We start from the raw sequence: 13,332 nt of genomic DNA, 5'->3' as shown, positions 1-13,332 counted from the left end.
CACCCGTCCAACGGATGGGTACTCCAACTATCTATCTATAAAATAAAGAGAAACAATAGTGTTTTCAAACGTGAAATTAATAGAAGGAAATATATTATTTTATTATGTCATAATTATTTAACTTCCATTATTGAAAAACTTTCCGAAACGGTCTTTATTTTCCTAGTGCTTGAATTAGTAGACAAAACGTTATCACAATCCTCATAATCAGGTATTGACATAACTTAAATTATTGAAAAACAAACGTCTACATTGATATTGACACACCTTAACTTTAGAAAACGAACGTTAGGGTTTTTCTCCTAGTCAGGCATTGGCACAACTTGAATTAATAAACGAACGATATCATTGTACTCACAGACAGGATATTGATACAACTTGGGTTAGTAGCATAGCATTAATCTCGTAGTCAGATTATTGACACAACTTCAGTAAGTTGACGAATGCTAGTATTGTTCTAATAGTCAGGTTATTGACACAACTTGGGATTGGTAGACGAACATTAGCATTGTCGAAAACTAAAAAAAATATTTAAAAAACAACGATTATTTTATGCACAATTCAATAAAATGAGATTGTTTTCAGTCTCCAAATTACTAAAATAATAACTTACTGTACAAGGTTAAAAAGTGGTAAAATCCCCGATGTGACTGGAAAACAATCTCATACACTCTACATGTTGCGACGTATATCTTGCGTCATCCTCAGGAGTGTAATGTTTTGCAAAAAATAACACTTATTTATGCAATTATACATTCTCAGTTTTCAAGATTGAACATTACACACGTGCTAAATAATTTTGAAAAGAATTAGCACTGTCCTCAGAATGATATTGAATACATAGACTAACACTGCTCGCATAGTCAGGTTATTGACACAACTTGAATTGATAGACTAGCATAGTTGTCATATTCAGGTTATTGACACAACTTGAATTAGCAGACCAGCATTGTTCTCGTAGTCAGGCTGTTGACACAACGTCAGTTAATAGGCTACTGTTAGCATGGCTCTGGATCAGGCTATTAGCACATCTTGCGTTAGTAGACTTAGCATTGTTATGAGTTAGTGTATTCACACAAATTGAGTTAATAGACGAACGCTAGTATTTTTGTCATAGTCAGGTTGTTGACACAACGTCAGTTAATAGACTACTGCTAGCATGGCTCTGAGTCAGATTAGTAGCACATATTGCGTTAGTAGACTTAGCATTGTTATCAGAGTCAGTTTATTCACACAAATTGAGTTAATAGACGAACGCTAGTATTTTTGTCATAGTCAGGTTGTTGACACAACGTCAGTTAATAGACTACTGTTAGCATGGCTCTGAGTCAGATTAGTAGCACATATTGCGTTAGTAGACTTAGCATTGTTATCAGAGTCAGTTTATTCACACAAATTGAGTTAGTAGACGAACGCTGGTATTTTTCTTATAGTCAGATTATCATTAAACTTCACTTAGTTGAATAATATTTGCATAGTTAGTTATGGTGTAATCACCTTTTCTTAGGTGGCGAAGCATGATTATAATTAATCACACTTGTCATAAAACATTAGGCCTGGCATGTCCTGGCGGTTAGAGCTCTCGACTCGGAATCTGTGGGTCCCGGGTTCGAATCCCCGTCATAGAATATGCTCGCCCCTTTCAGATGTGGGGGCGTTATAACGTGACAGTCAATTCCACTCTCCGTTCGACAAAGAGTAACCCAAGAGTTGGCGGTGGGCGTTGTTGGCTAGCTGCCTTCTCTCTAGTCTATCATTGCTAAATTAAGGATGGCTAGCGCAGATAGTCCTTGAGTAGTTTTGCACGAAATTACAAATAAACAAAATCATAAAACATTAGTATTAGGTCTATTATATTTTTTAAACACTACATTCTTTATTTAGTTCCTTAGAGATTCTCAAAAAGAGGAAGAGAGTATAATAGTATCTCAACTACACTATGACCGCCATATCTACTGGCGATGACGTATTTACAGAGCTCATCAGACTGGCTGGGATACAACAAATACATTAGTGTTCGGAACAGTATTTATTTGGTTTGTTTGAAGTTAAGCACAAAACTACACAATGGGCTATCTGTGCTCTGCCCACCATGGGTATCGAAACCGGTTTCTAGCGCTGGAAGTCCGCAGATATACCGATATTGAGCGAAAAAAAAACAACCCAAAAACTCTTGAAAAACTATCTTCTTGAAAAAGCCTATAGGACTGAACAAATAATGTAGTATTTAAAAAAATCTAAATATCCAATACTAATGTCTTATGGCAAGTATAAAGACCTACAATATTTGCATTTATTACATAGTTATGTTACTGATATAATTTGGAATACTAGACAGGAGAGGCTATTGTTGTTATAGTCAGGTTAATCACCCAACTATGACTTTAAAGTTGTTATTACTCAAGCACGGTTTATGGGAAAAGTGAAAACTGGACTATTTTTTTTCTCTTCTGCTGTCTTATATCAAACTCATTATTTCCATTAAATGTTAAATAAAATGTAACACAATGTCAGCTTTAATTTTACTTAAAAAAACCGTCAACTTCACATAGAAAAATAGTGAGACGATTGTATTGGACTTGTCGGATTGTGGTTTATAAACAGATAGAAACAGAGACAGACTCAAAAACTGGTCAGCTAGGCATTGCCCGGAGAGCATGGCTCATTGGGCTTAAAAAATGACTGCTCAAGCAGAATTTTTGACAGCTAGTTAGCTAACAAGATAATTTTTATTTAATTTTCGTTCTCTTCTGAACTGAATCAGATACGGCATCGTAAAATAGAGAATTTTAGGGAAGCCAAACAAATTCTAAATTTTGTATTAATTCATGTAACTATTCAAGTGCTCAACTTGAAATCTAACTACAATGAATGGTTGTTGTTGTTTTTTATTAAGCACAAAGCTACACAAAGGGCCGTTTGTGCTCTGTCCACCACGGGTATCGAAATCCGGTTTCTATCAGTATAAGTCCGCAGACATACCGCTGTGCCACTGGGGGGGGGGGGCAAAATGAATGGTGAGAAGGTGCATGTTTTCTTTTTCAAAAACGATTATCTTTCTAATTGGTTATCTTAAATAACAACACTTAATGTGCCAAAACTTTTGTAAGTATAAATATAGGAACATTGTGGTGAGTAAAAAACAACTGAAACACTATACATAAAAAAATATTTTTTTTTGTATATTTTTAACTGATCAGTTTATATTTTGCCAAACATGTATCAAAAATATTTTGATCAAAAAGCGAATAAAGTAAAAAGTAAGAATGTATTTATATAATCTAATCATATTGTATTCAAACAGAATTGTCTTATAACGCACGCGAGAAAACTTTGACGAAACCATGATTATCAGCTTATGACGCACATATGAAAAATAGTTCTAGTAAAAATAGAAATTACTTAAAATATAGTTTGGTGATTATATGTGACACTCCGTAACTTCAGTTTCGGTAAATATTTGGTTAATTGGAAAAAATTAGCATTCTTGTTCTCAAATTAGAATCTAAAATAAATGTTTAAGAGTCTAACCAGTGTTATAGTCCGCCGCTGGATAGCAACATATATAAACTTGTTTTCTAGGCCCAAGAACCCACATGAACTCATACAGAAAACAAACAAACATTATAATACATTCGAAAATGAACGATCAAACTTCCACAAACAATAAAGTTATAATTAATCAAGTAAATACTTTAGTTTGTTTCATCAGTAATTTTTACGGTAATATTCATGACACAATCGCAGGAAAAAGTAAAAACCTGTTACGAAGCATTTCTACGAAGTTTGTGTTCTCTCTTGGATTACCGGTCTTTTCTCTTCAAATAGTGTTACAGTCGTCATATAATGTCTAGACACGAATTCTTACATCTTGTGCCACATTTCGACCACTTTCCTATGCGTAAGTTTCAAAAGACAGTACAAAATATTCATATATACAACGAAGAACGCCCTCAGAAATAAAATTAGAGGGGGATCAAGTAAGTAAAGTTTGAAAAAGATATGAAATCGAAATACAAATATCTTATGATTTTCCAATAACATAGAAGAATAATTTTACATATCTAGTATTTTTTTTCTTTATGAAAATCCAGAGGGGTCAAGTGACCCCCTTGCCCCTTCCTGTGGGCGCCCATGTATACAATTCTATAAATACAAGGTTATTATAATTGTGTAAAGTTCAACAATAACATCTTTGTGAGACAGTTACGTAAATAGCGTATAGTAAGAAAAGATAATCATATTTTCAAGATTCATTGTGTAATAATTCAGTCGCAAAACTCTTTGTCAAAAATATTTTGTCTTGCTTGCATAGAATTCGCCATAAAATTACACATTCGAACACACACATATGCGTGTGCATGTGCCAACTACACTTTGGTGTGTTCAACCTAAATTGCACCTTGTACGGCATATGGATTAAACCCTTACTTACAACTGCTGATAAGAGTGACGGCAACCAATAAGGGCATGCTCACAATGGGGATTTTTTTCATACTCAGTACGGTTCGTTTGGAGAACAATGTGAGCAACAAAGTTCGATTGGCGGACGAACAGAAACGACCTGAGTCCACCAGAAGAAGTGGTCTTGGTCCGTTTGGTAAAATAACTGAGTTTGTTTCGCTTGAAAAACTTAAATGAGAACATTGAAAGGTCTCGGTGAGTGCTGACAAAATACGGACGTGAACCGTGAAAACGAAATCCAGTTCATTTCTCAACGAACTCGGCACGTTTGTACACAAGGCAAGTGTGAACAATTAACATATTCAGCAAAGCAAACGATTTAAAGCAAGGCAGTTTGAAAGAAACCCAGTGAGAATACTGCCTAAGAAGCATTATATGGGTACTTTCAATCTAATAGCAGGATTGACTGTCACAACTATGATGCTTCCGCAACTGAAAATGTGGAGTTTGTTTCGCGTTATAGTGTGACGCAGCACGACATTCTAATCACTTGCCAAGCTTGGCCATTAAACAAACGAAATTTCTTTTTAAGTATCAACAAGCTCGACTTTTCTTTAAGAAACATTAATTCGTTATATAAAGTAATTATGTCAATACTAGCCGCGACTCGCAAAACATTTGTGATATTTTTCATGCCCTTCGCTTGAATTTTCTATATTCTATTTGGCCCGTCATGGCCAGGTGGTTAGGGTGCTCGACTCGCAATTTAAAGGTTGCAGGTTCGAATCCCTGTCCCATCAAACATGTTCACCCTTTCAGCCGCGAGGTCGTTATTTTTTGTGACGGTCAATCCCACTGTTCGTTGGTAAAATAATAGTTCAAGAATTGGCGGTGGGTGGTGATGACTAGCTGCCTTCCCCTTAGTCCCTATCAGGGATAGCTAGAGCAGGTAGCCCTCGTGTAGCTTTGTACAAAATTCAAAACAAACCTATTCTATCATTTTCACGTATGTTTGTTTGTTTGTTTTAAATGATACACAAAGCTACACAATGGGCTATCTGTGCTCTGCCCACCACGGGTATCGAAACCCGGTTTCTAGAGTTGTAAGTCCGCTGACATACCGCTGTGCCACTGGGGGGCTTTCACGTATGTCATTTTAGTTAGCTTTCTTGCGGGCATTATGTGTTAGATCGATAAATCCTGGTCTATTTGAAAAAAAAAAATATTTACGCGATCAGACAAGCAAACTTTATTCAATAAAACTACACGTAAAATAATAATAAAGAAAAGTTATGGTATTTATAATAGTGTATATAGTATGAGACGGTTATGAGCGTTCAGTGGATGATACGCTTTTACAAGTTAAAACAAAGAAGCTCACAAACACGTAAAGAAAATATTAACTAAAAGGTGTTTATAGCAGTCTATGAAAGGAACCAAAGCTAAATTATTGCACATAAAGTGAATGTAAAGTTATAATGAAGGCAAACTTAGCTTTTTATGCAGAAACGTCTGAATGGGTATTCCCAAAGTGATAAGCATATTGTTTTAAACAAACTGCGCTTGCATATTTTAGACCTAAATGAGTCGACATAGCCCATAGAAATTGTATTTTGTGTAATATTCATTTTTTTAAAGGAAATTACTCGCAGGTTAAGTGTCATTTGTGTGAAATACCTTGTTATCTATACAAATAATACGCTTGCGTTTGTCTGTCCGGAACTCTTCTCGCAAATTTCTCGATCAAACACTACAAATCTTATATTGTTTGAAAGTCCTTTGTCCGAGAAGTAAGAATTGCTTAATCCCTTTTCAATTCATAATAGACTTACCTATTTTTTGCTTAGTTAAACTTTTCAATGTAACGAGTATGCTAGATGATGACACAATGCTGTTGTTATCACGTGAGGACTGGCTTCAATTTCAACTTTAGTTTTTTATTTGCCCTTGCCATAAATACAAAACGCATATACTGTTTAGTTTACTCGCTTATGAAAATATCTTGTGGCTAAAAATAAAACATCATTTAATTTTTATCATGTAACAGGAAGTAGAAAAACAAAGAGAGTGTGAGCTCAAAAACATCTTTGTATTAATTTGTATGAAGTGGTAGTTCTTAAATTTATGTATTTGTAGTATTTTGCTGAGTATTTATCTATCTGCCAATGTTCTTTATTTATGGCAAGGCTATCTGCCACTGTTCTTTATTTATGGCAAGGCTATCTGCCACTGTTCTTTATTTATGGCAAGGCTATCTGCCACTGTTCTTTATTTATGGCGAGGCTATCTGCCAATGTTCTTTATTTATGGCAAGGCTATCTGCCACTGTTCTTTATTTATGGCGAGGCTATCTGCCAATGTTCTTTATTTTGAAGTTCTGACTAGAAGCAAGGTAGCCTGTCAGCAACACTTTACTATCCACACTAAGGGATTGACTGTCGCTCTTATAACACGATCACAGTTTAAAGTGCGAAGAATATTTTGTTGTGTCCCACGGATTGGATTCATTGGAATGTTGGATTCGCCAGATCCGGAATTGAAAGCTCTACCACTGGGCCAACCCTCGCTCTGAAACCATACAGTAAGTAATTGTATAATGATAAGAAGAACAGAAAATAAGTGTAAGTAAGTTGTCCTTCTTTATATTTTAGTGGAAATAATAAGGAATGGAAATAAAGTAATTTTCTTTTAACGAAGTGTCAAAATGTGCGTAAAATCTACAAACACACCCCAAATACACAGAATGTCTACTTCTGCTCAAACTGGTTTTCATCTTCATGTATGTAGTCTTTGAAGTTTTCTATTTAATATCATACATATTAATATCATTCTATTTAATATAATATTTAATATCGAGTGCTTTCGGTATTAGGTAACAAGTTGCTTTGGTAAATTTTAGCATTTATATAATTTCTAAACTAAAAAAGAAAACGGATGTCAGTGTGGGAGAAACAAATTTCGTTTCGTAGTTAAATTTGGCGAGTCATATAATTTCTCCGGTAAATACTAATTAACTCTTGCAACAATTTCAACGGTTCATTACTTACTATAATATACTATACAAAACAATAAATATATCTATGTTTACATTTTACTGTCTTAGGTATAGATTGTGTGATACAGTTGTGTTGTAAAACAATGATCTGACTACAGAATCATCAACAACAACAAAAGGCAGTCTTGTAAGGAACATAAAACAGGTAATGTTTCAAGGAAAACCAGAATACCGGTCCCTGCTCCCTAAGATGGGGATTGGAAATTTATTCCCCTCACATACTTCGCCACTACAAACCACCTAGTACTAGTCCCATTTAAGGTAAAAGGTCTTTTCGGTCTTTGCCAACTGGAGCGTCTATCTAAAGGCGTGGGTATACAGTTTACACCTACCACTAAAGAAATGTTTTCCCCTTAACTTTCTCTATAGTGTGTGTAATCTGGGTGATAGGCCCACGTGTTTTCTCCGAACCTCTCGAACTTAGAAGACGGAGACCAGTGATTGTGGTTGGACGCGAGCATTTAGTTCTATATCACGCAATTGTGCAAAATATTATTATCATTTTCTTAAACTCGAGCTTACCACAAACACGTTGATTTTCTGTCATGCCGAACTTTAAATTCAGAAATTATTAATATTTATTGGGCTTTTCCTCACTGTTGTTAATACTGGAAAATAACTATATTCTGACAACAACGATCCCAGTACGAAAAGATCTTCGAAGAACTATTTCATTTAACCATAACGTCTTTGGGAAAGTAACACAGATATATTAGTAAAATAAGCTTTCGTACTATCTCTTTGCGCAAAAAAAAATGACTAGAAAGCTAAGAGAATTTCTCATTCTTTTGGACAACGAAAGTTTACTCTACCTTCCAGGATCATTTCTTTCAGGTAAAGTTGTGATAGAACTAGAAGTGGACACACCTGTGGTAGGTAAGCATGCGAAACTTTAATAAGAATTCATAGTCTCTCGTTCTTGTTTGATATTAAGATTTTCCCAATAATATATATGTAAAATATGTTAAAATTTTGTTCATGTTAGGCATATAAATACGTTATTATCATGGTCCATCTTAAGTTATCATGTGTTCCTTTGGTGTTTTTTAGTGGTAAATGTGTCCCCTGGGTGGTTTTATTTATGTTATCATAGTAGTAGATGTGTCCCCTGTGTGGTTTTAATTATGTTAAATAGTAATAAATGTGTCACCAGTATAGGTTTATTTATGTTGTCACAGTGGCAAGTTTGTCTTCCGTGTGGTTTTGTTTATGTTATCATAGAGGTAAATGCCATACTAATAAGTTTCAACATATTAGCACACGCCAAGATATACTTAGTGTCCAGTTTACAAACATATGTTAATAATGGTTAATAATACTTTAATGAGAGTCATCACGATGATCTACGTTATGATAACAAACGTATTATCTCTATTGTTTATAATAAATTTGATAAATTAATTGCCATGATATTCATGTTAATTTCCTCATTTAGATTTATACTGAGTTGATACATTTGTTATCCTCGTGGTTTATAATGGCCCTATAGAAGTGTTATAAGCATAGCTCATGTTTCTAATGGGAAGATTCAATCTGCTCATTACTGTTTTTTACCATCTGAAATTTTGTAAAACGGGTTGTTTTGTTACTAATTAATTAGTGCATTTAACTCTAAAAGTGTTCGAGATAGCGAAAAAAGTTGTAGGGTTGGACACCAATAGGCCTAATATTTGTAATAAAAATTATTTGTTACTTTGTAGCGTTGTAGGTTTTGTAGATCTCTTCTGTCTTGAAATATGTATTAGTTTCTTTTCACAAACTACTCGTCTTGACAGATGAAATTTTATAATTATCTTTAAATAATTTAAAGCGATCATTCGATAAAGTATAAAGCAAATTAAAGTTAGATGTGATTCGGGTGAATCCTCTAAGTACTAACTTATTACCAACAGTACACCAACTGAAGGCGTTCAAAAATACTCGCGCGTCTTCTGAAATAAGATGACTAGATTTATACTAAGAACAGATTTCTTTGAGAGGCGAAAATCAACAGTTAGAGCTATAGAAACTTCGTTAACAAAATTCATAATTTTCAATTTAGCTCCGAAATCTCTGCGTATTCATAATTCGATGTGTTAAGTTGAAGATATTTTGCCCCCAGTAGCACAGCGGTATGTCTGTGGACTTACAACGCTAGAATCCGGGTTACGATACCCGTGGTGGGTAGAGCACAGATAACCCATTGTGTAGCTTTGTGCTTAATTACAAAACAAACAAACAAACAAACAAGCAAGAAGATATTTTATAAATATTTTCACACATTATGAATTGCGAGAAACTGAGATTTCATGTTAAGTTATTACGGTTAGTTTTATTAACAATAGGTGCCATTACTGAGGTCTTCTCAAAGGTCTGTTTCATATAAAGATTTTCACCAAAAAATATACTACACATAATATTTATCAATGACCACTAGATTATACATATAAAGAAGAAAGTAAAACTGTAGAATCAGGGTTATTATGCAAATTTTCTTCACAATTCACAACGATTTTAGATCAAATGTAACTTTAATCACATTTAATATAACAGATTTTAAGAAACGGTTTTTATAGCCGTTACATTAGTACGTTTATTTGTTTCTTTTAGAGCAAAGCCACATTGAGCTATCTGCTATGTTTACTGCAAGGAATCGAATCCCGGATTTTAGCGTTATAAGTCAAATAGACTTAATGCTGTCCCACCGGGTTATTGTCATTCATGCCAGTTACCAAAACTAGATAAATATGTATAAAAATAGAAAAAACTGAGATATCAATACTCGAAGTACAGGTTCTGATAAATACAAATGAACGTCAAAAAATACAATAGAAAAATCATGTCGAAAAAGAGCAGAGTTTGAATGGGAGAAATTAGTGTTGTAGGCTATGTTTTTAATTTTGGAATTTTGGCATGACGTAATGATGAAATTTCGTGTTGTCTCAAATTCTTCTGAGAGTTTGAGAAAAACAGAAACAAATATTGTACAAAAATATCATTTATCCACGCCCCTCTGTGTCACAGCGGTAAATCTGCAGAATTATAACGCTAGTAACCGGTTTTCGATACTCGCGGTGGGCACAGCACAGATAGCCCGTTTTGTAGCCTTGTGCTTAACTACAAACAAACATCTAGTCAGTCAGTGAGTTAATTAGTTTGAGAGTTATTTCAATGCGGTAAATTTTGAATATATGTTTCAACGAAGTATAGAATTTGAAAGTAAGTGAATGTTTAGTTGTATTTGTGAGATAGGCCCATCAAGAAATAAATCACTTTCGATATCGTTAATTGGATCTGACCTTGCTTTATGTTTACCGAGTAATCAAAGACATAATTACAACACTGGGGTCAGAAGTGGGAAGATTTTGGTGAAAATAAAACAGAATCTAGACGAAACGTTTAAATGACAATATGTAGTCGAAGTGAGGTGGAATATTTGCTGGAGATGATGAAACAATGTAGAGAAGAACTATGAAAAAGAAACAGAGAACTAAACAAAGATAAATAAGAAAAGGACAGAAAAATAGAAAACAAAAATATAATATTAAAGAAAGAACAAGAAGAAAGAAACAGAAAGTAAAAAGAAGAATAAGAAGAAAGAGACAGAAAATTAAAAAAAGACAAGAAGAAAAAGATGGGATTTTAAAAGAGGAGTTAAAAAAGACAAGTAAGATTTAAAGAAGAATTAACAACTAAAAATTTGATTGGAGACAAGATCGAAGAAGATTTGTAGAAGAATTTTAGCAGCAAAATTGAAATACTACGAAACGCATCTATGAACTTTGGAAAGACTGTAATGACAATATTGAAGAAGTATAAAAGACCGCAACAAAGTACAAAAAGACGTCTATAAAGTGTAGAAAGATTATAATGTCAAAATTGGAGTACAAAGAAAAACTACAGAAGTACAAGAGAACATCAATGATGACAGAATAAAGTATCTGAGAAATGAATTTGTAAATGAAAAGGCCAAGCCAGTTACACCTCTCAACATATTTGTCCAATATTTCTAGCCACAAACACCATTAACTATGAAATATGGAACAGGAGAACCTAAGTTAGGCCTATCAACGAACGTAACCTATACTGTAGTCAGTGTAGAGCTTGTATGTTATGGTTGAAAAAACAAATCACCCTCATTATCGTTAAGTTGACTGTACTCTTCCCTATTTACTTACTCAATATTCAAAAAGAACCCACATGACGATAAAAAGTTTTACAATATTACCACAGATGGGAGAAGTCGAAATATAACAAGAGGTAATTCTTCATTGTTGGGTTAAACACTGTGTTTCCATAAGTTGGCTTTGTAATATCTATATAATTACTTAAGATATTATTGGAAACGTTTGTGAAGTCCTTTAAGAATTTGTGGTTTTAATAAGAATAAATGTTTCGAAACTTTATACCTGAAGCAACACTGGGCTTACTTTATTTGTTATATCACTGTAGTTTGCCAAACTTCTTGCGCGATTTCTAAAAACTAAAACTAAAAAGAAACAAAGTTTGAATCTCACTATAGAGTTTACCTCGTCGTGTACAAACTCGTCACTGACGCTCTCTTAACTCATTAACTTAGTAAGTATAAACTAAATACTTAATGCAATAGCTTGTTAGGTTGTCTCTAAAAATGTGATGTCGTTTAGCTAATGAAGCAATAAGTTGTAAGCAATCTATATGTTGCCTAGATAGGTAAAATAATCTTACCTTACCTTGTAAGAAAATTTGTTACAGAGCATAATACATGCTTATAAGAAGGCGTTGGTTATTTGAACACACCTTTTGTGTAATGCAAAAGTTTAGACAGATGAGTGGGAAGAAATAATTTAAGGCGTACGCTAAACTACCGTTATATTTTCCGCCTATATTATTTAGGTCATGGTGGTGGCTATTCTCGACGTATACTGTCTTTGGAAGTGAATTATATTGATCATTATTGTATGGCAAAGAATAGCATAATATTTTATAAAGTAACTAGAACGTGTTTAATCATAAAGATGTTTTTCATTTCTGTTAGTAAGAACTAATTCCCCAAGAAGTTACTAATGGAGCGTAAAAATATTTGTTAAAATACACTTACTTGACTTACAATTTAAACATATGCCGAATATTGTCTTTTTATTACGTCATCTTCACTCTAATTTTACCATCACATGCCATAAGATGTTATGTTCTTACTTATTGGATAAGATTGAAAATATAGCGACCATAGTACGTGGTGAAACGTAGTGATATTTTGTGTAATTCTTTTTTAAACTTTATTTTTGCCGTTTTATCTCTTTTTTTTTTATAACATAATACACGGAATATACAAATACACCTTTCAACTTGACTAATGTAAGAAAACAATAAAAAAGTACTGTTATATGTTATTTAAATTTTTTTCGTTATATTGTATTTCGTCCAAAACTTCACGTGGGTTATCTTCGGTAGCCGTTCCTGATTTTGATGTGATAGATAAGAGGGGAGATAGCTAAATAATTCAAAAAGACACTTGTGTAAAACATCTATTTACAATTAAAAGGAATACAATGTTAAAATAATTACATAATAAATATATATTAAAAACAGGGACTTTACATATGTTTCCGTGTTCTATGACACCATCTTCCAAAGTAACAGTAAAGGCATGATTAGGACTTATATACCCACGTAATTATTTACTTTCGTATAACGCCATCTAGGCTTAAACTACTCAGAGTTACAAAACATCTGTCTAATACTTCATTATTTCTAAACCTGGACCAGCTTCCTTGTTTAACACGATATCTTTGTTTTTTGTTTTTTTTTTTCAATTTGAAAAGTTTCTCTGATATTTAATCTAATTTTGATTTCTACCTGTTTTATCAACTTAATGTTATTTCAGTCTATAGCATAAGATGTTTCCGCCACAT

General features: G+C 33.5%; 1 protein-coding gene across 2 annotated transcripts in view; it reads left to right on the top strand.

Annotated features, from left to right (window-relative positions):
• Positions 1-7,892: 7,892 nt before the first annotated feature.
• LOC106478100 (arrestin domain-containing protein 4-like) overlaps positions 7,893-13,332 on the top strand; it is a 35,419-nt gene continuing 29,979 nt past the window's right edge. Inside the window, exon 1 of one of the 2 annotated variants that reach the window (XM_022381638.1) lies at positions 7,893-8,293. In XM_022381638.1, coding sequence (XP_022237346.1) covers positions 8,215-8,293 — 79 coding nt within the window. In that variant the 5' untranslated portion in view covers positions 7,893-8,214. Of the gene's footprint in view, positions 8,336-13,332 lie in introns of both variants that reach the window. The other variant, XM_013938617.2, reaches the window with a different exon arrangement.

This window comes from Limulus polyphemus, unplaced genomic scaffold (assembly GCF_000517525.1).
Source record: "Limulus polyphemus unplaced genomic scaffold, Limulus_polyphemus-2.1.2 Scaffold180, whole genome shotgun sequence".
NCBI lineage: Eukaryota > Metazoa > Arthropoda > Merostomata > Xiphosura > Limulidae > Limulus > Limulus polyphemus.
The sequence above is the reverse complement of the archived record's forward strand: the minus strand, read 5'-3'. Positions and strand labels throughout refer to the sequence as shown.